The 27920-nt window shown below is 39.4% G+C and overlaps 1 protein-coding gene and 2 pseudogenes across 6 annotated transcripts in view; 2 read left to right on the top strand and 1 right to left on the bottom strand.

The window, feature by feature from the left end:
• The window catches only part of LOC105464787 (cell wall biogenesis 43 C-terminal homolog), a 140913-nt gene that overhangs the window by 99618 nt on the left and 13375 nt on the right, over window positions 1–27920 (bottom strand). For all 5 annotated transcript variants that reach the window (XM_071093607.1, XM_011712846.3, XM_071093609.1 and 2 more), the window contains exons 7-9: window positions 23388–23645; window positions 20058–20183; window positions 11624–11703 (exon numbers count right to left, since the gene is read on the bottom strand). In XM_071093607.1, the coding sequence (XP_070949708.1) occupies window positions 11624–11703; window positions 20058–20183; window positions 23388–23645 (464 nt within the window). The remainder of the gene's footprint in view (window positions 1–11623; window positions 11704–20057; window positions 20184–23387; window positions 23646–27920) is intronic.
• Window positions 4186–5236, top strand: LOC139362416 (deoxyuridine 5'-triphosphate nucleotidohydrolase, mitochondrial-like; annotated as a pseudogene). Its single transcript, XR_011621302.1, has one exon. The product of XR_011621302.1 is annotated as a deoxyuridine 5'-triphosphate nucleotidohydrolase, mitochondrial-like (transcript).
• LOC105464788 (triosephosphate isomerase-like) lies at window positions 11758–12540 on the top strand (annotated as a pseudogene).

The following is a 27920-nucleotide window of genomic DNA, read 5'->3' on the forward strand; positions in this document are numbered from 1 at the left end:
GACTATAGTCAATGATAATTTAATTGTATATTTTAAAATAAAGAATGTAACTGAATTGTTTGTAACCCAAAGGACAAATGCTTAAGGGAATGGATATCCCATTCTCCACAATGTGCTTATTTTACAATGCATGCCTTTATCAAAACATCCCATGTACCCTAAAAATGTACACTCCTACTGTGCAATGACAAAAAAAAATTAAATAATTTTTAGAATGGTAAAAACAGGAAAAAAAATCAAATTAATACCTAGTAAAGAAAGCAGAACCATCAATAGAGATTTCAAGAGGCATATTATATTTATCATGCTATCCTTTATCTTGCAACTATTCATCTGTAATTAATTCTAGATATCATCACTCCAAAACATGTTATTCCTTTATTCTTCCCAGGAAATGCCACTCCCTTCATCCAGCTGCTCAAACCAAAAACATAGAAGTCTCCTTGATTCCTTCCTTCTCCTCACCCAACATCTACCCTCTCTGCCAATCCTATCAATTCTACTTTCAAAATATGTTCTAAGTCTATCCACTTATCTCCAACTTTATTTCCATTACACCAGCAAAGATCACCATCATCTCTCTACTAGACAGCTGAAGAAGCCTCAGAACTTATCTCCTTGCATTCGTTCTTATCTCCCTATAATCCATTTTTCAAAGAGCATCCAAATTGACATATATCATTTTTCTTCACTCTCCTGCTTGAGACACTACCGTGGCTTCCATCGCAAGTAAAATAAAATCACCATGAGAATGTAAATTAGTACAATCACAATGGAAAACAGTTTAGAGATTCCTTAAAGATCTAAAAGGAGAACTACCATTTGATCCAGCAATCCCACTACTGGGGATCTACCCAAAAGGAAAGAAGTCATTATGTTAAAAAGACTTGGACACACATGTTTACAGCAGCACAATTCACAATTGCAAAGATATGGAACCAACTTAAGCACCCATCGACCAATGACTGGATAAAGAAAATGTAATATATATACACACACACACACACACACACATATACATACGTATACACACACACACACACACATACCATGGAATACTACTCAGCCGTGAAAAGGAACAAAATAATATCTTTTGCAGCAACTTGGATGGGGCTGAATGCCGTTATTCTGAGTGAGGTAACTCGGGAATTAAAAACCAAATATTGTATGTTCTTACCTATAAGTGGGAACTAAGTCATGAGGATGCAAAGGCATGAGTTATACAATGAACTTGGGGGACTTGGAGGGATGGGTTGGAAGGGGTAAGGGATAAAAGACTACATCTTGGGGATGGCAGGAAAATGGCAAATCAGAGGCAAAACTAACTTGCAGCTCCCACTTCAACAGAGAGAGCAGTGCATGGAGACCCACATCATGAACTTCTGCTCCAAGAATTACCACAGGAACATGCCAGGAAAGCCAAGGGAATCCACAGACCCTTTGAAGGAAGTGGATTGCTGCTGCAGGGTCCATGGGACAGCCAAGGAACAATCAGTCGGCTTGCTTTCTCAGCTGGGAGGCTTTTAGCCTGGGGCAAGTTCCTAGCCCTGCTCACCAGCTGCCTGGACATAAACTCAGTGCTGTTGTGGGGGCACGGTTAGAGTGAGACCAGCCTTTTGTGCTATGGATTGCATGGGAGCTGGGTGAGGCCTGTGGCTGCCAGCTTTTCCCCACTTTCCTGGCAACCTATGTGACACAGCAGAGGCAGCAATGATTCCCCTGGAAATATAACTCCATTGGCCTAGGATCCACACACCCATCTCCCACAGCAGCTACAGCCAGCCCGGCCCAACAAGAGTCTGAGCTCAGAGGCACCTAACCCTGTCCCCACCTGATGGTCTTTCTCTACTGGCCCTTGTAGCTGAAGAAAAAGGACATACTTTTGTAGGAGTTCCATGGCCCCACCCACCACCTGATCCTGCCTATATACTACCACAGCTGATGTGCTCTTGAAAGTGCCACCCCCTGGCTGGAGGCCAGCTAACACAAAACTAGCACACTTAACAAAAATACAATCAAGGACCCTCACAGAGTATGCTTCACTCCCCTGCTACCTCCACTGGAACAAGTGCTGGTATCCATTACCAAGAGATCTGAAGACAGATCACATCACAGGACTCTTTGCAGATACTCCCAAGTACCAGCCCAGAACCCAGTAGCTCTGCTGGGTAGCTAGATCCAGAAGAGAAATAATCACTACAGTTCAGCTCTCAGAAAGCCCCATCCCTGGGGGAAAGGGAAGAGCACCACATCAAGGGAGCACCCTGCGGGACAAAAGAATCTGAACAGCAGCCTTGAGTCCCAGATCTTCCCTCTGACATAGTCTACACAAATGAGAAGGAATCAGAAAGACAATTCTATTAACATGGCAAAACAAGGTTCTTTAACAGCCCCAAAAGATCACATTAGCTCACCAGCAATGGATCCAAACCAAGATGAAATCACTGAATTGCCAGAAAAAGAATTCAGACAGTTGACTCTTAAGCCAATCAAGGAGGCACCAGAAAAAGGTAAAGTCCAACTTAAAGAAATTAAAAAAAAAAAATGATGCAAGACATGAATGGAAAAATTTCTGGTGAAATAGGTAGGATAAATAAAAAACAATCACAACTTCTGGAAATGAAGGACACGCTTAGAGAAGTGCAAAATGCAGTGGAAAATCTCACCAATAGAATTGAACAAATAGAAGAAAGAACTTCTTGAATAGAAGTTCAATAGAATTGAACAAATAGAAGAATAGAACAAAGGTTGAAGACAAGGCTTTCAAGTTAACCCAATCTGACAAAGACAAAGGAAAAACAATTTAAAAAATAAACAAAGCCTCCAAGAAGTTTTGGATTATGTTAAATGAACAAACCTATGAATAATTAGTGTTCCCAAGGAAGAAGATAAATCTAAAAGTTTGGAAACATATTTGAGGGAATAATTGAGGAGAACTTCCCTAGCCTTGCTAGAGATCTAGACATCCAAATACAAGAAGCTCAAAAAACACTTGGGAAATATGTTGCAAAAAGATCACCACCTAGGCACATAGTCATCAGGTTATCTGAAGTCAAGACAAAGAAAAGAATCTTAAAAGGTATGAGGCAAAAACATCAGGTAACCTATAAAGGAAAACCGATCAGATTAACAGCAGATTTCTCAGCAAAAAACCTACAAGGTAGAATAGATTAGGGTCCTATCTTTAGCCCCCTTAAACCAAAAAATTATCAGCCAAGAATTTTGTACCCAGCAAGACTAAGTTTTCATAAATGAAGGAAAGATACAGTCTTTTACAGCGAAACAAATGCTAAGAGAATTTGCCACTACCAAGCCAGCACTACAAGAACTGCTAAAAGGAGCTCTAAATCTTGAAACAAATCTTTGAAATACACCAAAACAGAATCTCCAGAAAGCATAAATCTCAAGAACCTAATAAACAACAACACAATGAAAGAAAACCCAAGGTATTCAGGCAACAAACAGCACAATGAATAGAATAGTACCTCATGTCTCAATACTAACATTAAATGTAAATGCCCTAAATGGTCCATTTACAAGACTTAGAATGGCAGAATGGGTAAGAATTTACCAGCCAAGTACCTGCTGTCTTCAAAAGACTCACCTGACACCTAAGGACTCACATAAACTTCAGGTAAAGGGGTGGAAAAGATATTCCATGCAAATAGACACCAAAAGTGAGGAGGAGTTGCTATTTTTATATCAGACAAAACAAACTTTAAAACAACAGCAGTTAAAAAAGACAAAGAAGGACATTATATAATGATAAAAGGACTAGTCCAACAGGAAAATATCATAACCCTAAATATATATGCACCTAACACTGGCATTCCCCAATTTATAAAACAATTACTACTAGACCTAAGAAATGAGATAGCAACACAATAACAGTGGGGACTTCAGTACTGCACTGACAGCACTAGAGAGGTCATCAAGAGAGAAAGTCAACAAATAAACACTTAAACAATACCCTGGAACAAATGGACTTAACAGATATTTACAGAACATTCTACCCAACAACTGCAGAATACACATTCTATTCATCAGCACATGCAACATTCTCCAAGATAGACCATATGATAGGCCACAAAACAATTTTCAACAAATTTAAGAAAATGAAATTATAGCAAGTACTCTCTCTCAGACCACAATGGAATAAAATTAGAAATCAGCCAGACGGGGAGGCGCGCGTCTTCAGGGTGGAAGCCTGGCGCACGGCCGGAGGTGCCGAGAAGCCAACCAGCCGAAACTCTGGGGGAAATGACTCTCCTCTGCCCTCGCCCCGCGCTCTGCTACCATTTCCTTCCGTCTCTGCTTCGCTCAGCGATGCAAAACGCGCGAGGCGCACGGCAGAGGGCCGAGGCCGCGGGACTCTCCGGGCCAGGCCCGCCCCTCGGCCGCGCAGCGCAGCACTGGACGCCCTGGCCGCTGTCCAGTGCTGGCAGTCTGAGCCGAGGCTGTTGCGGAGCCAGTACAGCCGGGGCCGCGGGCTGGAAGGGCGAGCTTCCTAAGCCGGGGGGATGCCCGGCGCCCGGGCAGGAGACACCCGCCATTTCACCCAGTAAGCGGCCCCGGCCTGCAGAGGAGGGCGGCATGCAGCTCCGCTTTGCCCGGCTCTCCGATGACGCCACGGCCCCCACCCGGGGCTCCGCGCGGGCCGCGGGCTACGACCTGTACAGTGCCTATGATTACACAATACCACCTACGGAGAAAGCTCTTGTGAAAACGGACATTCAGATAGCTCTCCCTTCTGGGTGTTATGGAAGAGTAGCTCCACGGTCAGGCTTGGCTGCAAAACACTTTATTGATGTAGGAGCTGGTGTCATAGATGAAGATTATAGAGGAAATGTTGGTGTTGTACTGTTTAATTTTTGCAAAGAAAAGTTTGAAGTCAAAAAGGGTGATCGAATTGCACAGCTCATTTGCGAACGGATTTTTTATCCAGAAATAGAAGAAGTTCAAGCTTTGGATGACACCGAAAGGGGTTCAGGCGGTTTTGGTTCCACTGGAAAGAATTAAAATTTATACCAAGAACAGAAAACGAGAAGTTATACCTTTTTCTTAAAAAAAAAAAGTTTTTGCTTAAAGTGTTTTGGTGTTTTACACTTCTGTAAACTTACTAGCTTCACCTTCGAAAAGTACTGCATTTTTTACTTTATTTTTTTTTTTTTATGGTCAAGGAAGAGATCATAAAAAAATAAAACACAAAGCTTTTTGTGTTTGGATCAAAAAAAAAAAAAAAAAAAGAAATCAGCCAGACACAGTGGCTCATGCCTGTAATCCCAGCACTTTTAGAGGCTGAGGCAGGTGGATCACCTGAGGTCGGGAGTTCAAGACCAGCCTGACCAACATGGGGCGAAACCCTGTCTCTACTAAAAATACAAAATTTAACTGGATGTGGTGGTGCATGCCTGTAATCCCAGGTACTTGGGAGGGTGAGACAGGAGGATCAATTGAATCTGGGACACAGAGGTTGCAGTGAACTGAGATTGTGCCATTGCACTCCAGCCTGGGTGACAAGAGCAAAACTCCATCTCAAAAAATAAAAAATAAAAATTGGAAATCAACTTCAAAAGGAACCTTCGAAACCATGCAAATATATAGAAATTAAATAACCTGCTCTTGAATGATCATTGTGTCCACAATTAAATCAAGATGGAAATTTAAAAAATTCTTTGAACTGAATGATAATAGTGAAACAACCTATCAAAACCTCTGCGATACAGCAAAGGCAGTACTAAGAAATTTCATAGCCTTAAATGCCTATATCAAAAAGCTTGAAACAGCACAAATAAAGAACCTAAGATCGCACCTCAAGGAACTAGAGAAAAAAGAACAAACCAAACCCAAGCCCAGCAGAAGAAAAGAAATAACAAAAATCAGAGCCGAATTAAATGAGATTGAAAAAACAAACGAACAAAAATACAAAAGATAAATGAAACAAAAAGCTATTTGAAAAGATAAATAAAATTGATAGACTATTAGTGAGATAACCCAAGTAAAGAATAAGTTCAATTAGAAATAAAACAGAAGATACTACAACAAATACCACAGAAATACAAAAGATCATTCAATGCTAGCATGAACATGTCTACGTACATAAACTAGAAAATCTAGAGGAGATGGATAAATTTCTGGAAATACACAACCCTCCTAGATTAAACCAGGAAGAAATAGAAACTCTGAACAGACCAATGAAAAGTAGCAAGATTGAAATGGCAATTTAAAAGTTGCTAACAAAAAAAAAGTCCAGGACCAGACAGATTCACAGCCGAATTCCATCAGACATTCAAAGAAGAATTGGTACCAATCCTGCTGACACTATTCCAAAAGATAGAGAAAGAGGGGATCCTTTCTAAATCATTCTATGAAGCCAGTATCACTCTAATACCAAAACTAGCAAAGGAGATAACAAAAAAAGAAAACTACAGCCCAATATATCTGATGAATATAGTTGCAAAAATCCTCAACAAAATAGTAGCAAACTGAATCCACCAGAATATCAAAAAGATAATCCACCATGATCAAGTGGGTTTCATATCAGGGATGCAGGGATGGTTTAACATCTGTAAGTCAATAAATGTGATACACCACATAAACGGAATTTAAAACAAAAATCACATGATCATCTCAATAGACACAGAAAAAGCAGTTGACAAAATCCAGCGTCCCTTTATGATTAAAACCCTCAGCAAAATCGGCATAGAAAGGTCACACCTTAAAGTAATAAAAGCCATTTATTACAAACCCACAGCCAACATTATACCGAATAGGGAAAAGTTGAAAGCATTCCCCTGTGACCTGGAGCAAGACAAGGATGTCCACTTTCACTACTTCTATTCAACATAGTACTGAAAGTTCTAGCCAGCACAATCAACAAGAGAAGGAAATAAAGGGTATCAAATTGATAAAAAGGAAGTCAAACTGTCATTGTTTGTGGATGACATAATGGTATATCTGGAAAACCCCAAAGACTCCACCAAAAAGCTCCTAGAACTGGTAAATGAATTCAGCAAAGTTTCAAGATACAAAATTAGTGTACACAAATTAGTAGCCCTTCTATACACCAACAGTGGCCAAAGTGATAATCAAATCAAGAATCCAACCCCTTTCACAATAGCTGAAAAAATAAATAAAATAAAATGTTTAGGAATATACTTAACCAAGGATGTGAAAGACCTCTACAAGGAAAATTATGAAACACTCCTGAAAGAAATCATAGATGACACAAACAAATGCGAACACATCCATGCTCATGGATGGGTAGAATCAATATTGTGAAAATAACCATACTGCCAAAAGCAATCTACAAATTCAATGCAATTCTCATTAAAATACCACCATCATTCTTCACAGAACTGGAAAAAAACCTAAAATTCATATGGAACCAAAAAAGAGTCTGCATAGCCAAAGCAAGACTAAGTAAAAATAATAAATTAGAGGCCTTACATTACCCAACTTCAAAATATACTATAAGGCCCTAGTCACCAAAACAGCATGGCACTGGTATAAAAACAGGCATATAGACCAATGGAACAGAATAGAGAACCCAGAAATAAAGCCAAATGATTACAGTCCACTGATCTTCAACAAAGCAAACAAAAACATGAAGTGGAAAAGGACATTCTATTCAACAAATGGTACTAGGATAACTGGCAAGCCACAGGTAGAAGAATAAAACCGGATCCCCATCTCTCACTTTTTAGAAAAATCAACTCAAGATGGATCAAAGACTTAGATCTAACACCTGAAACCATAAAAATTCTAGAATACAACATTGGAAAAGCTCTTTTAAAATTGGCTTAGGCAGAGACTTCATGACCAAGAACCCAAAAACAAATGCAACAAAAAAAAAGATAAACAGATGGAGCTTAATTAAACTAAAACTTCTGCACAGCAAAAGAAATAATTGGCAGACTAAACAGACAACTCACAAGATAGGGGGAAATCTTTGCTATCTATACATCTGAAAAAGGACTAATACCCGGAATCTACAAGGAACTCAAACAAATCAGCAAGAAAAAAAATCCCATCAAAAAGTGGGCTAAGGACATGAAAAGACAATTCTCAAAAGAAGATATACAAATGGCCAAAAAACATATGGAAAAATGCTCAACATCACTAATGTTCAGGGAAATGCAAATCAAAACCACAATGTGATACCACCTTACTCCTGCAAGAATGGCCATAATCAAAAAATCAAAAACTAATAAATGTTGACGTGGATGTAGTGAAAAAGGAACACTTTTACACTGTTTGTGGGAAGGTAAACTTGTACAACCACTATGGAAAATAGTGTGGAGATTCCTTAAAGAACTAAAAATAGATCTACAATTTGATCCAGCAATCACACTCCTGGGTATCTACCCAGAGGAAAAGAAGTCATTATATGAAAAAGATACTTGCATATACATGTTTACAGCAGCACAATTTGAAATTGCAAAAATATAGAACCAGCCCAAATGCCCATCAATCAACAAGTGGATAAAGAAAATATGATTAGATAGATAGATAGATAGATAGATAGATAGATAATGTGTGTGTGCGTGTGTGTGTGTGTGTGTGTGTGTGTGTGTGTGTGTGTGTGTAATGGAATACTATTCAGGCATAAAAATGAATAAAATAATGGCATTTGCAACAACCTGGATGGAATTGGAGACCATTATTCTAAGTGAAGTGTCTCAGGAATGGAAAACCAAACATTATATGTTCTTGCACATAAGTGGGAGCTAAGCTATGAGGATGCAAAGCCATAAGAATGATACAATGAACTTTGGAGACTCAGGGCAAAGGGTGGGAGGGAGTGAGGAATAAAAGACTACAAATTGGTTACAATTACACTACTCGGGTGATGGATGCACCAAAATCTCAGAAATCACCACTAAATAACCTATTCACATAACCAAACACCACCCGTTCCCCCAAAAACCTATTGAAAAAAAATGTAATAACAAAAAAAGACTACATATTTGGTACAGTGTACACTGCTTGGGTGATGGGTGCACTAAAATCTCAGAAATCACCTCTAAAGAACTTATCCACCTAACCAAAAACAACCTGCCCAAAAACTATTGACAATGGCCAGGGACGGTGGCTCATGCCTGTAATCCCAGCACTTTGGGAGGCGAAGGCAGGCAGATAACTTGAGGTCAGGAGTTTGAGACCAGCCTGCCCATCACAGTGAAATTCCATCTCTGCTAAAAGTACAAAAATTAGCTGGGCATGGTGGTGTGCACCTGTAATCCCAGCTGCTCCGGAGGCTGAGGCAAGAGAATCGCTTGAAGCCAGAAGGCAGAGGTTGCAGGGAACCAAGATCATGCCACTGCACCCCAGCCTGGGTGACAGAGTGAGACGCCAGCTAAAAAATAAAAAAATTGAAAAAAAAAACTATTGACATTAAAAATAATACTAATAATAAAATGAAAATAAGAAAAAAATAACAGCAACACTTCTGTGTTCTACAAGGCCCTGGTATGGCCCTCCCCAGCCTCTCCACATCATCTATTACTCTTCACCAAGCTTCAGCCAAGCCAGTCACCCTGATGTCCCTCAAACACACCAAGTGTGGTTCTCCCTCAGTCCTCTATATGTGTTCCTTCTGCCAACATCCCAGCCCTCACAACTGTTTTCTCAGTTTGCAAATTTCATCTCAAATGTCACCTCTCCTCAGACAGCTTTCTCTAATCCCCCATACCCAGTTACCTTTCATTCTACAATCCTGTTTCCTTCGTGGCAGCTTGGTCTAAAATGAGATCATTTCTTTATTTGTTCTCTGAATACTATCATTCTCCCCTACTAGAATGCAAACTCTGGCAGGGCAGGTTCTTGTCCAACTTGTTTATATCTGTATCCCTGGCACCAGGTAATAAAGAAACATTCAGTAATCACTAGCCAAATGAATGAATGAGCAAATGAGCAAAAGAACAGGTATTAAATCCAATTCAAATAACTCCTTCCAAAAGAATTCCTGGATGACATTAGGTATCCTTTTCTGATGGACATTATGTTGCAATAATAATGACCAACAATTAAAGGAACATGTAATGATCATCTACTGTTATCTACTTATTAAGAAATAGTTACTTAATTCTGAATACCTACCAAGCACTCTGTAAGTTACTGGACGTACAAAGATCAAGAAGAGAAACATGGTCTATGTTCTCAGTGTAGCTTTTTATTCAAAATGAAAAATGTTCCTGGTAGTACAGACTGCTAAAATTCAAAGTCAACCCTCAACAATTTCTATTTTAACCAAAACTGTACCTCTGACTGCATTATGAAATACACTAGACTTTTTATCAGATCAGATAGAAAGCACAACATTCAATTGCTTATTCTCATTTCTGCCAACTGTTCTAAAAGAGAAAAGGATATTAAAACATTTAAAACTGCAGATAGCAAGAGAGGAAAGAAAGAGACAAGAAAAGTTTTACTACCTGTCAAGGCATAAGCTACCCATAGTATTATCTGTAAGAGTTTTCCTAAAGAATCTCACATTGCTATCTTCAGCAATATCTACCAAGAAGTACAGAAAGTCCAATGCAAAATAGTTTCTTATCTCATAGTGACATGGTTTGGATCTGTGTCCCTACCAAATCTCAAGTTGAATTGTAATCTCTGGGGTCTGGAGGTGACCAGATCATGGGGGTGGAATTCCCATGAATGGTTTAGCACCATACCCTCGGTACTGTTCTCCAATAAATAAATAAATGATAAAACACCCCCCTTTTGTGTTGTTGTAATAGTGAAGGAGTGAGTTCTCATCAGATCTGGTAGTTTTAAAGTGTGTAGCACCTGCCAGGCGTGGTGGCTTACACCTGTAATCCCAGCACTTTGGGAGGTAGGCAGATCACAAGGTCAGGAAATCAAGACCATCCTGGCCAACATGGTGAAACCCATCTCTACTAAAATACAAAAAAAAAAAAATTAGCTGGGTGCCGTGGCACACTGCCTGTAGTCCCAGCTACTTGGGAGGATGAGGCAAGGGAATCACTTGAACCTGGGAGGCAGAGGTTGCAGTGAGCCAAGATCGCACCACTGCACTCCAGCCTGGCAGCAGAGTGAGACTCCATCCAAAAAAACCAAACAAACAAAAAAAAAACCAAAAAAAAAAGTGTGTAGCACCTACCCCCTCTCTCTCTTGTTCCTGCTCCACCATGTAAGATAATTAGCTCCCTGTATGCCTTTCACCATGATTGCAAGTTTCCTGAGGCCTCCCCAGAAGCTGAGCAGATGCCTCCATGCTTCCTGTACAGTCTGTAGAACCATGGGATAGTTAAAATTCTTCTTTATAAATTACCCAGTCTCAAGTATTTCTTTATGGCAGTGCAAGAACAAACTAATACAAATAGTTTAGATATGTTAAATCATGAATGGCAGAAATAACTCCATAAAACAAAATCATCAACAATCTGTCCCTAGTATACGGGCCTATCCTGTTCCAAGAACCCAACTTCATAAAATAATCCCACTATCTTATCAGTCTGGCACATAAGAGTTTAGAAGATAGAGTCCAGGGCTCTGAAGTCATCAGATCCAGGTTCAATCAGAATGGTAACGTGTACAAATATATGCACATATATATACCATATAAAATTCTATTTCAAGGTTTTTAATTACTTACCACTTTGCCCAACTTTCTCTCATAGGCTTTATGCCGTAGTCCTAACCCCAACAATCCCACACCAACAAGCAGCCACAGAACTAAACAGAAAAAAGAAATGATTATTTATTTTTAAATGAATAAAATAAAATAAATTTGCTGACACTGACCTTCAGTGCCTCATCTCCAGTGCTGTGGTGCCCTCCAAGAAGTTCTTCATGATGGGGGAACTGGAAGATGAATGGGCGGAAGAAGAGTCTTGGGTAGCTCACTGGCACTGAATGTGACCAAGGTGCCAGTTGACACCGAGGTGGTTTGCTCTCCCCCCCACTGCCTGTATCAACTTCACCCAGCAGAAGCTAGATCCCAAGATTGTTGTGCCTGTGCAGAACTGCTACAAAGTGACTAATGGGGCCTTTACTGGGGAGATCAGCCCTGGCAAAATCAAAGACTGCAGAGCCAGATGGGTGGTCCTGGGGCACTCAGAGAGAAGGCATGTCTTTGGGGAGTCAGATGAACAGATTGGGCAGAAAGTGGCCCATGCTCTGGCAGAGTTACTTGGAGTAATCACCTGCATTGGGAAGAAGCTAGATGCAAGGGAAGCTGGCATCACCAAGAAGGTTGTTTTCGAGCAGACAAAGGTCATCGCAGATAAGGTGAAGGACTGGAGCAAGGTCATCCTGGCTTATGAGCCTGTGTGGGACATTGGTACTGGCAAAACTGCAACACCCCAAAAGGCCCAGGAAGTACAAAAGAAGCTCCAAGGATGTCTTAAATCCAACATCTCTGATGTGGCTCAGAGCACCCGTATCACTTATGGAGGCTCTGTGACCAGGGTAACCTGCAAGGAGCTGGCCAGCCAGCCTGACGTGGATGGCTTCTTCCTGTGTGGTGCTTCCCTCAAGCCTGAATTCGTGGATATCAATGCCAAACAATGAGCCCCACCCATTTTCCATACCCTTCCTGCCAAATCAGGGACTAAGCAGCCCAGAAGCCGAGTCATTGCCCCTCCCCTGCACAAGCTTCTGATGGTGTCATCTACCCTCTTTCGTGGCCTCATCCAAACTATACCTTCCTTTACTGTTTATATCTTCACCCTGTAATGGTTGGGACCAGGACAATCCCTTCTCCACTTACTATAATGGTTGGAACTAAATGTCACCAAGGTGGCTTCTCCTTAGCTGAGAGGTGGAAGGGGTGGAATTTGCTCCTGGGTCCCCTAGGCCCTAGTGAGTGCAGGAGATAAAACATCCTCTCCTTTCTTACACTGTGAGGCCAAGATCCTCCCCTCAGAAGCCAGGAATGCTGCCCTAATCCATGGTGCCCACTCTGTATGGTGTGGGCTCTGTATGTGAACCACTCACATGGGAGGGAATAAACACATGGCACTAGGAAAAAAAAAATACCTAAATCTGTTTTAAAATAACAAGGTTTATAAAATCATTGAATTTATTGGCCAATGATTTTGTGCAAAGGGAAAATGTGTAGTTCTTGGGTTAAATTTCATGTGTGACATGTATACATCGACAACTCTTTAAACTCAGGTTTCAAGAATTTTCCCTAAAAATGTTCCAAGGACTATGAGCTTAAAGTAAAAATAAGTCATAAAACATACAAGAAAACAAGTTTCCATGAGCAGGAAACAAAGAAAAAAGACACTCTGCAGAATCAAGCCCACAAAGACAGATGTTGGAACTTTCTGAATCAGAATATAAAACAAGTATGCTTATTATATTTACAAAGATAAAGGAGGGTATTCAAAAGTATGACTAGGGAACATGAGACTAAAATAAACAATCAGAAAACTTTTAAAAGAAATCAAATAGAGTTCTAGAAATAAAAAGATAATTATAATAATTGAAATTAGAAATTCAAAGACAATTGAATTAGACAAGCTGAATAGAGAATTAGTTCAAGGGGCAGCCCAAAACATACAGGTAAAAAATATGAAAGGTGGGGGCGTGCCCAAGATGGCCAAATAGTAACAGCTCCTGCCTCCAGCTCCCAGTGTGAGCAACACAGAAGACGGGTGATTTCTGCATTTTCAACTGAGGTACCAGGTTCATCTCACTGGGGCATGTCGGACAGTTGGCGCTGGTCCGAAGATGCAGCCCGACCAGTGAGAGCTGAAGCAGGGTGAGGCATCACCTCACCTGGGAAGTGCAAGGGGGAAGTGAATTCCTTTTCCTAGCCAAAGGAAATTGAGACACACAACACCTGGAAAATCAGGTAACTCCCACCCTAATACTGTGCTTTACCAAGGGTCTTAGCAAATGGCAAACCAGGAGATTACATCCCACACCTGGCCCAGAGGGTCCCACCTCACAGAGCCTCCCTCATTGCTAGCACAGCAGTCTGAGATCTAACTGCAAGGCAGCAGTGAGACTGGGGGAGGGGCACCCACTATTGCTGAGGCTTAAGTAGGTAAACAAAGCCGCGAGGAAGCTCCAATTGGGTGGAGCACACCACAGCTCAAGGAGGCCAGCCCGCCTCTGTAGACTCCTCCTCTGGGGACAGGGCATAGCTAAACAAAAAGCAGCAGAAACCTTAGCAGAGGTAAATGCCCCTGTCTGACAGCTTTGAAGAAAGCAGTGGATCTCCCAGCACGGAGGTTGAGATCTGAGAACAGACAGACTGCCTGCTCAAGGGGGTCCCTGACCCTTGAGTAGCCTAACTGGGAGATATCCCCCACTAGCTGCAGATTGACACCTCACACCTCACACGGTGGGGTTCACCCCTGAGACGAAGCTTCCCAAGCAAAAATCAGACAGCAACACTCACTGTTCAGCAATATTCTATTTTCTGCAGCCTCCACTGCTGATATCCAGGCAAACAGGGTCTGGACTGGACCTCAAGCGAACTCCAACAGACATACAGCTGAGGGTCCTGGCTGTTAGAAGGAAAACTAACAAACAGAAAGGATACCCACACCAAAACCCCATCAGTACGTCACCATGATCAAAGACCAAAGGCAGATAAAACCACAAAGATGGGGAAAAAGCAGTGCAGAAAAGCTGGAAATTCAAAAAATCAAAGCACATCTCCCCCTCCAAAGGAACACAGCTCATCACCAGCAACGGAACAAAGCTGGATGGAGAATGACTTTGACGAGTTGAGAGAAGAAGGCTTCACTCAATCAAACTTCTCAGAGTTAAAGGAGGAATGATGTAACCAGATGTAACCAGAAACTAAAAACCTTGAAAAAGGAATGGATGAATGGATAACTAGAATAATCAATGCAGAGAAGACCTTAAAAGAACTGATAGAGGTGAAAACCATAACACGAGAACTACGTGACAAATGCACAAACTTCACTAACCGACTCGATCAACTGGAAGAAAGGGTATTGGTGGTTGAAGACCAAATGAATGAAATGAAGCAAGAGGAGAAGTGTAGAGAAAAAAGAGTAAAAAGAAATGAACAAATTCTCCAAGAAATATGGGATTATGTGAAAAGACCAAATCTACGTCTGATTGGTGTGCCTGAAAGTGACAGGGAAAATGGAACCAAGTTGGAAAACACTCTGCAGGATATCATCCAGGAGAACTTCCCCAACCTAGTAAGGCAGGCCAACATTCAAATTCAAGAAATATAGAGAATGCCACAAAGATACTCCTTGAGAAGAGCAACTCCAAGACACATAATTGTCACATTCACCAAAGTTGAAATGAAGGAAAAAATGTTAAGGGCAGCCAGAGAGAAAGGTCAGGTTACACACAAAGGGAAGCCCATCAGACTAACAGCAGATCTCATGGCAGAAACTCTCCAAGCCAGAAGAGAGTGGGGGCCTATATTCAACATTCTTAAAGGAAAGAATTTTCACCCCAGAATTTCATATCCAGCCAAACTAAGTTTCACAAGTGAAGGAGAAATAAAATGCTTTACAGACAAGCAAATGCTTAGAGATTTTGTCACCACCAGGCCTGCCCTACAAGAGATCCTGAAGGAAGCACTAAACATGGAAAGGAACAACAGGTACCAGCCATTGCAAACACATGTCAAAATGTAAAGTCCACTAAAGCTAGGAAGAAACTGCATCAACTAATGAACAAAATAACCAGCTAATATCATAACGACAGGATCAAGTTCACACATAACAATATTAACCTTAAATGTAAATGGACTAAATGCTCCAATTAAAAGACACAGACTGGCAAATTAGAGAGTCAAGACCCATCAGTTTGCTGTTTTCAGGAGACCCATCTCACATGCTGAGACACACATAGGCTCAAAACAAAGGGATGGAGGAAGATCTACCAAGCAAATGGAAAAAAAAAAAAGCAGGGGTTGCAATACTAGTCTCTGATAAAATAGACTTTCAACCATCAAGATCAAAAGAGACAAAGAAGGCCATTACATAATGGTAAAGGGATTAATTCATCAGGAAGAGCTAACTATCCTAAATATATATGCACCCAATACAGGGGCACCCAGATTCATAAAACAAGTCCTTAGAGACTTACAAAGAGACTTAGACTCCCATACAATAATAATGGGAGACTTTAACACCCCACTGTCAACATTAGACAGATCAACGAGACAGAAAGTTAACAAGGATATCCAGGAATTGAACTCAACTATGCAACAAGTGGACCTAATAGACATCTACAGAACTCTCCACCCCAAATCAACAGAATATACATTCTTCTCAGCAGCACATCACATTTGTTCCAGAATTGACCACATAATTGGAAGTAAAGCACTCCTCAGCAAATGTAAAAGAACAGAAATTAAAACAAACTGTCTCTCAGACCATAGTGCAATCAAACTAGAACTCAGGATTAAGAAACTCAATCAAAACCACTCAACTACATGGAAACTGAACAACCTGCTTCTGAATGACTACTGGGTACATAACGAAATGAAGGCAGAAATAAAGATGTTCTTTGAAACCAATGAGAACAAAGATACAACATACCAGAATCTCTGGGACACATTTAAAGCAGTGTGTAGAGGGAAATTTATAGCACTAAATGCCCACAAGAGAAAGCAGGAAAGATCTAAAATTGACACCCTAACACCATGCAGTAAAAAATGATAAAAGGGATATCTCCACCGAGATAATGAAGGCAGAAATAAAGATGTTCTTTGAAACCAATGAGAAGAAAGACACGATGTACCAGAATCTCTAGGACACACTTAAAGTAGTGTTAAGAGGGAAATTTATAGCACTACATGCCCACAAGAGAAAGCATAAAAGATCTAAAATCGACACCCTAACATCACAATTAAAAGAACTAGAGAAGCAAGAGCAAACACATTCAAAAGCTAGCAGAAGGCAAGAAATTACTAAGATCAGAGCAGAACTGAAGGAGATAGAGACACAAAAAATCCATCAAAAAAATCAATGAACCCAGGAGCTGGTTTTTTGAAAATATCAACAAAATTTATGGACCGCTGGCAAGACTAATAAAGAAGAAAAGAGGGAAGAATCAAGCAGATGCAATACAAATTGATAAGGGGATATCACAATCAATCCCACAGAAACACAAACTACCATCAGAGAATACTATAAACACTTCTACACAAATAAACTAGAAAACTTACAGGAAATGGATAAATTTCTGGACACATACACCCTCCCAAGACTAAACCAGGAAGAAGTTGAATCTCTGACTAGACCAATAACAGGCAATAATTGAGGCAATAATTGAGGCAATAATTAATAGCCTACCAACCAAAATGAGTCCAGGACCAGAGGGATTCACAGCCAAATTCTACCAGAAGTACAAAGAGGAGCTGGTACCATTTCTTCTAAAACTATTCCAATCAATAGAAAAAGAGGGAATCCTCCCTAACTCATTTTATGAGACCAGCATCATCCTGATACCAAAGCCTGGCAGAGACACAACAGAAAAAGAGAATTTTAAACCAATACCCCTGATGAACATCACTGCGAAAATCCTCAATAAAATACTGGCAAACTGAATCCAGCAGCACATCAAAAAGCTTATCCACCAAGATCAAGTTGGCTTCATCCCGAGGATGCAAGGCTGGTTCAACATACACAAACCAATAAATGCAATCCAGCATATAAACAGAACCAAAGACAAAAACCACATGATAATCTCAATAGATGCAGAAAAGGCCTTTGACAAAATCCAACAGCGCTTCATGCTAAAACCCCTAAATAAACTAGGTATTGATGAAACATATCTCAAAATAATAAGAGCTATTTATGACAAACCCACAGCCAATATCATACTGAATGGGCAAAAACTGGAAGCATTCCCTTTGAAAACCAGCACAAGACAAGGATGCCCTCCCTCATCACTCCTATTCAACTTAGTGTTGGAAGTTCTGGCCAGGGCAATAAGGCAGGAGAAAGAATAAAGGGTATTCAATTAGGAAAAGAGGAAGCCAAATTGTCCCTATTCGCAGATGACATAATTGTATATTTAGAAAACCCCATCGTCTCAGCCCAAAATCTCCTTAAGCTGATAAGCAACTTCAGCAAAGTCTCAGGATACAAAATCAGTGTGCAAAAATCACAAGCATTCCTATACACCAATAACAGACAAACAGAGAGCCAAATCATGAATGAACTTCAATTCAAAATTGCTACAAAGAGAATAAAAAACCTAGTAATCCAACTTAATAGAGATGGGAAGGACCTCTTCAAGGAGAACTACAAACCACTGCTCAACAAAATAAAAGAGGACACAAACAAATGGAAGAATATTCCATGCTCATGCATAGGAAGAATCAATATGAAAATGGCCATACTGCTCAAGATAATTTATAGATTCAATGCCATCCCCATCAAACCACCAATGACTTTCTTCACAGAATTGGGAAAAACTACTTTAAAGTTCATATAGAACCAAAAAAGAGCCCGCATAGCCAAGACAATCCTAAACCAAAAGAACAAAGCTGAAGGCATCATGCTACCAGACTTCAAACTACACTACAAGTCTACAGTAACCAAAACTGCATGGTACTGGTACAAAAACAGATATATAGACCAATGCAACAGAACAGAGGCCTCAGAAATAATACCACACATCTACAACCATCTGATCTTTCACAAACCTGACAAAAACAAGCAATGAGGAAAGGGTTCCCTATTTAATAAATGGTACTGGGAAAACTGGCTAGCCATATATAGAAAGCTGAAACTGGATTTCTTCCTTACACCTTGTACAAAAATTAATTCAGGATGGATTAAAGACTTAAATGTAGGACCTAAAACCATAAAAGTCCTAGAAGAAAACCTAGGCAATAACATTCAGGACATAGGCATAGACAGAGACTTCATGAATAAAACACCAAAAGCAATGTCAACAAATGCCAAAATTGACAAATGGGATCTAATTAAACTAAAGAGCTTCTGCACAGCAAAAGAAACTACCGTCAGAGTGAACACGCAACCTACAGAATGGGAAAAAATGTTTGCAATCTATCCATCTGACAATGGGCTAATATCCAGAATCTACAAAGAACTTAAACAAATTTACAAGAAAAAAACAACCCCATCAAAAAGTGGGCAAAGTATATGAACAGACACTTCTCCAAAGAAGATATTTATGCAGCCAACAGACACGTGAAAAAATGCTCATCATCACTGGTCACCAGAGAAATGCAAATCAAAACCACAATGAGATACCATCTCAAACCAGTCAGAATGGCAATCATTAAAAAATCAGGAAACAACAGGTGCTGGAGAGGATGTGGAGAAATAGGAATGCTTTTACACTGTTGGTGGGAGTGTAAATAAGTTCAACCATTGTGGAAGACACTGTGGTGATTCCTCAAGGATCTAGAACTAGAGACACCATTTGACCCAGCCATCACATTACTGAGTATGTACCCAAAGGATTACAAATAATGTTACTATAAAGACACATGCACACGTATGTTTATTACAGCACTATTCACAATAGCAATGACTTGGAACCAACCCAAATGTCCTGATAGACTGGATTAAGAAAATGTGGCATATATACACCATGGAATATTACACAGCCATAAAAAATGAGTTCATGTCCTTTGCAGGGGCATGAATGAAGCTGGAAACCATCATTCTCAGCAAACTATCACAAGGACAACAAACCAAACACTGCAAGTTCTCACTCATAGGTGGGAATTGAACAATGAGAACACACGGACACAGGACAGGGAACATCACATACCGGGGCCTGCCATGGGGTAGGGACCGGGGGAAGGGATAGCATTAGGAGAAATACCTAATGTAAATGACGAGGTTGATGGGTCCAGCAAACCAACATGGCACATGTATACCTATGTAACAAACCTGCCCATTGTGCACATGTGCACTAGAACTTAAAGTATAATTTTTTAAAAAAAGTAGAGAAGATAGCCGTTAACAACATGGCAAAATGTTGAGAATTGCTGAAACTGGATGAAGGACACCTGAGGGACCATTATACTCTTTAATTTCATACATTTAGAATTTTATATAATTAATTTTTTAAGAATGTAAAACTATACTTACAAAGTTTCATGTATTTTTCACTCTTTCTGAAAAGCACTTTAGAACTGTTTTTTGTTTGAAGAAGCAAGTCAAGGTTTTTCTTAGGACCAAATAGCATATTCAGCCCAATAATTAACAAGATTGTCCCTGTTATAAGGGAAAGAAAGAATACGTTATACTCTGATCCAAAAATCCTTCCAATGTTGTATTCCAGCAGCTGAGATTTCTTTTAAAGGAACATACCCTGGAAATTCATGTACTGATTTAATTTATCTCAGAACCTAAGCAATTACTTTGGTAGTGCCTTTGATAACTGGAAAATATCAGGTAGGGTTCTAGGAATCATGCTTTAAGTGAGAGGACCCCAGCCTTTTCCTGATGCATATTTCTTTGAATTTCTTGAGTATTTCCTAGTTGTTAGGTTGCTGACGGTGTTGCTGACTGACTGTTGATTGAGCAGGGGACAGTGAAATCTTCTGAGCCCCCATAGGGATGCAGTAAGAGCGCTTCCGTGCACCAGGTTGAGGATCACAATGGAGCATATGTAGGCTCTTAATATGGCAGTGCTTGTTGCAATAATTCTGCCCTAGGAAATGAGTTCTCCAGCCACAGAGGCCGCACAGAGGATGCATGCCGGAACTCACAGTGTGCCAACAGGCCAGACAATAAAGTAGAGCTAAACTGGGATGCACAACAAACTAGCTTACACTTAAAGTTTACTTACTTCATCTAAAACCATACACACTAAAAATGGAAACAGAGATATGCTGCCATATGGAAATTAAGAAATTAAGGCATTTAAGAAACGTCAAGTGAAAGTCAAAAGCTAAGCAAAACCAGCGGTATCCAATTTTCCAGGAAACAGCAGGAGGAACCCAGAAAATAAATTTATAACTAAATTCTGATATAATAAAGATTATTTTCTACTCAGTTGTATTAAAAGCTACTCTAAATATTACTAATATTTCTTGGCTTTTGTGGCTTCATCAAATAACATCACTCTTATTTTTCTTTAAAGTTCTTAGTTGTATGAAGTTGTAATTATGCACTGTTTCTACAATCCCATAAGTAGTGAGAAGAAACTAAAAAAAAAAAAAAACTCATCGTTCATAAAATTCTAAAGAAACAAACTCATGCATGGAATAGTTCTTACTTTCATGTGTTTTATTCTCATGGCAGATCCCTAAGCAAGCTTGTAAAAGAAAAAAAAGCAGGGCATTGGACAAGAAAACAAAGCAGGGGAGAGTACACACACCTGAAAGAAATCAGAAGAAATACAAAGTTTACAAAGCCAAGGTTACCACAGAAGAAATACAGCAATGTATTTCTCTCATTAGATGAAAGCTTGAGTATTTTCCAGAAATACCAAATTCTCCAAGTTAATTCAAAAATATTTCATGTAATTTGAAAATATGTCTTTCAAGCCAGCCTGTCCTGACAGATGTCTAGCTCATGGGGTAGAAAAGCATATGGGAAAATGTACAGAGTAGTTGGATATCTGTCAGGGCACCAGGGGAACTGTAGCAGAACTCAGGTAGATGTAATCCCAGCACCTTGGGAGGCCAAGGCAGGAGAATTGCATAAGCCCAAGAGTTCGACAGCAGCCTGGGCAACAAAGTGAGACCCCATCTCTACAAAAAATAACAATCAGCCAGGCATGGTCGTGTGTGCCTGGAGACTCAGCTACTTGGGAGGTTGAGGTGGGAGCTCAAGGATACACAGCTATGACTGCACCACTGCACTCCAGCTGGAGCAACAGAAAAAGAAAAAGAAAAAAACAGAACCCAAATAGAAGCCTTCACTTCTCCTGAGTAGCACTCGCACAACTGTAATTTCTTAAGTATTTGTCTCGTTTTATATATGGTGTTTCCCCCATTCAACTAAAGCTCCAGGTAGGCAAGGACAGTGGGTGTTTTTAATATTTCAGCAGCTGGGAATGGTATATAAAGTAGACCAGAAGAATGAGAGGGTGGGAAAGGGGGCAGTGATGAGAAATTGATTAATGGGTATAATGTACCCTGTTAGGGTGATAGATACTCTAAAAGTCCTGACTTAATCACTATGCAACCTATGCATGTAACAAAATTGCACTTGTACCCCACAAATTTATACAGATAAAAAGGTGAAAAAATAATCTTCAGTATCTGGCACTGTTCCTGGAACATAAGGTACATGATCATATTTTTTTCAAAATGTAGACAACCAGTGAAATCATGTTAATGTTCTTAATGAATAACTGAACAAACGAACGAGTTTATCCCTTATTAACATGTTTTTTTCTCCTCATCTTTCAAACATTTTGTGGAAGAATTTGACATGTTACTTAAGCTAAAATTATGTAATCTAAATGATTCACAACATTCAATTTATGTATGCCTGGTATACACCAATAATTTTATTATTGCCAGAAGCCAATTTTTAAAATATTAAAATTGAACTAAGTTTATGAAATTATAATTTTGGTATATGAATCAATTTTTAAAATATTAAACTGAGCTAAGTTTATGAAATTATAATTTTGGTATGCAAATTCATAACCACTAAAATGGTGAATATATTTGTGCTATGATTTGGAGGTTTATCATTTACACTAAGATATATGAATTTTTTGGTACAAATATACTAAATAAAAATGATAGCGTCTAGGTGTGGTGGCTCACACCTGTAATCTTAGCACTTTGGGAAGCCAAGGCAGGAGGATCACTTGAGGCCAGGAGTTCAAGAACAGCCTGTGCAACATAGCAAAACCCCCGTCTCTATAAAAATTTTTTAAATTAGTGGAGTGTGGTGGCCCACACCTAGTAGGCCCAACTACTTGGGAGGCAGAGGTAGAAGGATCGCTTGAGGCCAGGAGCTCAAGGTTACAGTGAGCTATGATCACACCACTGCACTACAGCCTGGGAAACAGAGTAAGACCTCATCTCAAAAAAACATTCATAAATGAAATTCAGGGGAACCAAAAAATCACAATCCCCAAGTATATTTACAAGCCAACCACTGAAGTGGCAGCATGAGTATCATGATCATACCTTTTCCTAACACGTCATATAACACAAGTGTTACATTGTTTACACTTTAGTATGGACCGAATCTTTTCACAACTAATTAATTTAAAAGACCTTTGTAGTAATAAGTATTACTCAAATGCACTGGTAAATTAAGACATTTGTTTTTAATTTATAATTTAGACATCCCTCTAGGTTTTATGTTTTAATCAAGATAGTCTATTTTATTAAGAAAGCTAGATCATCCTGTTTACTTCTACCAGTTACATAAGGTGCTAAATCCTGGTCAGTCCATAAGGATATTTTTGAGCAATTATTTTAATCCAGACCTTTCAAATTTACTCACCCAAAAGCACATCTGATCTTTCTCTAGCATAGACACCTCCTGGGACAAACTTAAAAGCTGTGCACCAGGCACAGAAAAATATTTCTAGAAGATAAAATATCATGGCAATGGTCATGGTTTTCCCAGGGTTTGTCCCTGAGTTAATAAGGTGTCCAAGTGCTTGAGGCCACATGGACGCAGTAAAGACGGCGAAGACACAGCCGGACATAGCAGCTGCCCACGTGTGCAGGTAAAGGAGCCCCGCAGCTGAAGCTGTTCCTGTTTGTGAGAGAGAGAAATGAATCAGACAGGAAAGCAGTTGAGCTTAGAGGATGACCAATTTATAGCCTTTAGAACCAGAACAGACCTTAGGGGTATACTGATCCAATCTCCAGACAGATGAGAAAACTAAGATCTGACAAGGTTAATGTGATTTGCCCAATGTCACACAGCCAGTTACTGTCTCAACTGGAGGTAGAATGTGGATCTAGTAAATCTCAGTTCAGTGCTATTTCTTCAGAAAGGGCAGGAGGAGGGAAAAAGGCATTTTTAGGTCGTTGCTGTTAAGATCCTAACAGCAATAAAAACTAAAATTATCTGTAATACCAAAAATATGTCCATTACATTTAACCAATCAGATACAGGACATTAGAAAACAGGTAGAGTGTGGTTTCTAGAACACTTCTGTTAAGGGGCTTCTAAAGGAATTTCTGTCCATCTAACGCTACCACCTATCCTACAAGAGGTACATTGACTTTTCCAACCACACAGCCCCAAGAGAAGAGGTAGCATTCGTAGGTTCACTGCTTGAGCAATTCTGCAATCAGTTCATTCATCACCCAACAGCCTGCTAGGTGTTGGTAGCTATGCTTTCTGTCTGATCCACAGCAGGCACTCTGTAAATGTTAGTTTATTGAGCCAATGCTGAGGTCACATAACCTTTCCCCCAATTCTTGTGAAATCAGCTTTGAAATAGCACTGCAGGGTCCACTCCATCTTGGGACCATCAATATAATCCCTTTCCATAGAAAATATGGCATTTTTGAAACATTCCAATCCATGTTGTGTAATTGGGACCCACCCTTCAAGGGTAGCTACAGCAGACTCTTCACTACTTGGGCCAAGAACTCCAGAAAGCAGTGGGAAGCAGAAAGTGGCTCCAGCCAGCATCTTAATGCCCCATAGCTCAATAAGTTCAGTACACTCCATTGCACCATCACAGGGCAATGCCACCTGCCTGACTGCCTATTTCTCCCCACTTCAAAAAGAACATCTCTCAGATGAGCATGAGAACTAGATTCCAAGGTCCTCTACAAACCATGGAGTTTAACTTCATAGGGAGATCTTCAAATACCTAGATCCTCAATGGAATTTTTTCATTTTAAAATAAAACAAATGTAATGCCTATTTGCTTTAGAAATTTTAAAAATACAGAACCGAAAAGAAGCAGTTTAAGATTGACTAAGATGGAGATGACCACAGCCAATATTTCTGTGTATTTCTAAGTCATCTTCTGTGTATATACAGAAGCATTTTTACATAAATGGAATTGTACCACATATTAAAGACTATATATGCTGCTTTTTATGAAACATTATATCAGGAACATTTATTAGTGTAAATAATTTTTTTCTAAAACATTTTAATGTACATATAATACTTCACTGGATAAATACACCCCAATATGAGTATTTTCCTATTGCTGGCCATTTATGAAGCTTCCCATGTCAAGTTTTTAAAACAACAGTGTGATGAACATATTTTTTTGTCAATGATCCCTTGCCACATTACCTATTATTTCCTTAAAACAGATTCTTAGCAACACAACTCTTATGTTAAGGGGCATAAGTACTTTAAGGTCATGACTTGTGACCAGTTGCTTTCCTGAAAGCAACTTTCAGGAAACCTAATACTTGTCTTTACTTCCTGTAGAAAACCTGCCAAGTCTCAACACCTCTTAAATCCTGCCAAAATTTCATCTTTAATTTGGTAAAAATTTACCAAATATATGTAATAATGCCAAAAATCTTTACCAAATTAAAGTCAAAAATGCTATGACATTTTAAATTGCACTTATTTGACTATTAGTGAGGTTAAATTTTTCTTACTTACTGGCTTACAATGACTGTTTTTAAAAGAATGATTCTGAATTTGATATTCTAATCTAAAGACATTAGAATAATATTGTTCTCTTTGTCTTACTACAGAGAATTATCTAGAGGGAATGAAAACATCTCTCAAATTTATCTTGACTGTTACCATTTTTATTTCTATTTTAAAATGGGCTCTATATCTTAAATCTGCCAAAATTGTACTGTTTAAGTGGGTTATAAATTCAAAATTGGAATTCAAATGCTACAAAAGGGACTTTCTGTCCCGTCACCCATTAGTTCCCCTTAGTGAAGGCAACCAATCCAGTGTAAGCACTTACCTTTGCATCCTTCCAGAGATACTCTACACATACAAAGAAATATATATGTGCATGCATTTCCCTTCCTTTTTGTACACCAATGGTAGCATGCGATACGCACTGTTAGTCACTTTACCTTTTTCACTTAACTGTATTCCTTAACTGCTTTTGTTTGAGCCTTTCCAATAATCTCCCCCAAACCTGTACAACATCAAAGACATCAAGTGGAAGTAATGGTAACTATTTCAATAACAGTTATAATAACTCACATATAAGTTTTCAATAAATCAAGTTTTCCATGTAGTAAAATTATCTGAACACTACAGTACAATGGGGTCCTATCAATGTGTTTACTCTATCTAGCCTTTTTTAAAAATAGAACTCTGGCTTTACTGATTTAACTGCTATCAACATTTAAAGCACCTGTATCTTTGCTTGTATGAAATTGTTCAGTCACTGCCATAATTAATTTCATGCTGAGTCTCCAGTTGGATTGTCAACTTAAACTGTATAGTGGGAAAACAGGATTCCTTTGGCCACAGCTTGCTTTATTGTGTGGTTTCCAGAGATGAATCACAGTGAAAAGTGGGCACCACCTCCAGTTAATTAAGCTTGAGCTCCAACTTATTGCAAGTGAGTAAGTGATCAGAAAGGAAAATGAAGCTGGTGAATTATGGCCCTGCTTTCTTCTACTGCAAACAGCCTTCTAGAAGCCTTAAATCTGCTTCTCTTAGAGTCTTTAAAGCTACTATTTAATACTGCAGAGAGACAGCGAAACTAGATTAGGTTTGACTCTCAAGGATATGACCTTACTTGTCTGGGGAAATAAGTATAACACGATAGGTTCACAGCTTTTCTGTTCTTTAACTAACAATCTATTTCTCTGTGTTCTTAAGGTTAAAATGAAGCTGTTAACTACCTGCCCAATAAGCACTTTGCTTATACTTTATGAGAAAAGGCATGATATAAATGCTGAACAAATGCTCAATGCATTTCTTTTTCCTTTTCCAACTTATATGCAGATTAAGAAGCTTCTGTATATGCTCAATGCAAACTCAGCATTGACAAATTTTCCTGGCTCTTTCCCTGAGGAATCTCACAAATAAACCCTGTGATGAGAAAAAAGATTATTCCCACATACACACAAACCTCCACAGGCTCCAAATACAATGCCTATCAAAAACTACACAAGCAAGTACAAACAGCTCAACAAGACTGCAACAGTGTGTTCACATAGCTCCAGGAGGAAGAGGACCTGGCTAACCTCATCGATTTAGCCATGTATCTGGATTACACATACATTTCCAGACAAATGTGATGGCGCTTATGATGTACAGAAATTCACTTGTTATGTTGTCATCCTAAATCTTCTATTACTGATATAGTCTCTCAAACACAGCATCTAGTGTACCACTCTGAATCACCAGCTTAATCAATATGTATTAACAACATCTCAAACCAAATATAGTATTTGCTATATAAACCAAATATAGTATTTGCTATATAATAAAGTGGTTTTTTTACTTAGAGTCAGAAAACCTGACTATAATCATTAAATACTGCCTTTTAAGGGAAAGGAGGAGGGCTGGCATAATTCTGTTATAGGAAAATAAGTACAATGCTCCCTCCTCTTCACAAAGACTAGGGGAGAGGGAAGAAGGCAGCCCAAAACATGATTGTCTTCACTGATACTTCTGGGGTCTTAAAGGGTGTAACTGGGAAAAGATGGGTCAGGTCTTTGAGTAAGCAGACATGGACCCTAAAACTGGGTGGAAGGCTAGGCCTGTTACATGTAAAGGAGAAAGGGAAATGGAGCTTCATCATGGAATTCTAAAGGGCATTTTTGAAACACAGAAAAGCAAGGAATCTTGAAGAGTGAAAGAAGTCTGGCAACTAGCAACATGGCAATGCACGGCCCTCATCTTCTAGGTAAAATCTGCTATTCATGAGAATTACTTAATGGGTCCACTCTATCCATCAGGTGAGGGATTGCCTAAGAACTCTGACTTGACCACTACCCAATCTATGCACCTATACTCTGCTGGTGAGAGTGGAAATCAGTCTAACAATTTTGGAAAACAGTGTGACAATTCCCCAAAACAGAATCACCATTTGACCTAGCAATCCCATTACTGGGTATGTAC

This window comes from Macaca nemestrina, chromosome 3, assembly GCF_043159975.1.
Source record: "Macaca nemestrina isolate mMacNem1 chromosome 3, mMacNem.hap1, whole genome shotgun sequence".
Classification (NCBI taxonomy): domain Eukaryota; kingdom Metazoa; phylum Chordata; class Mammalia; order Primates; family Cercopithecidae; genus Macaca; species Macaca nemestrina.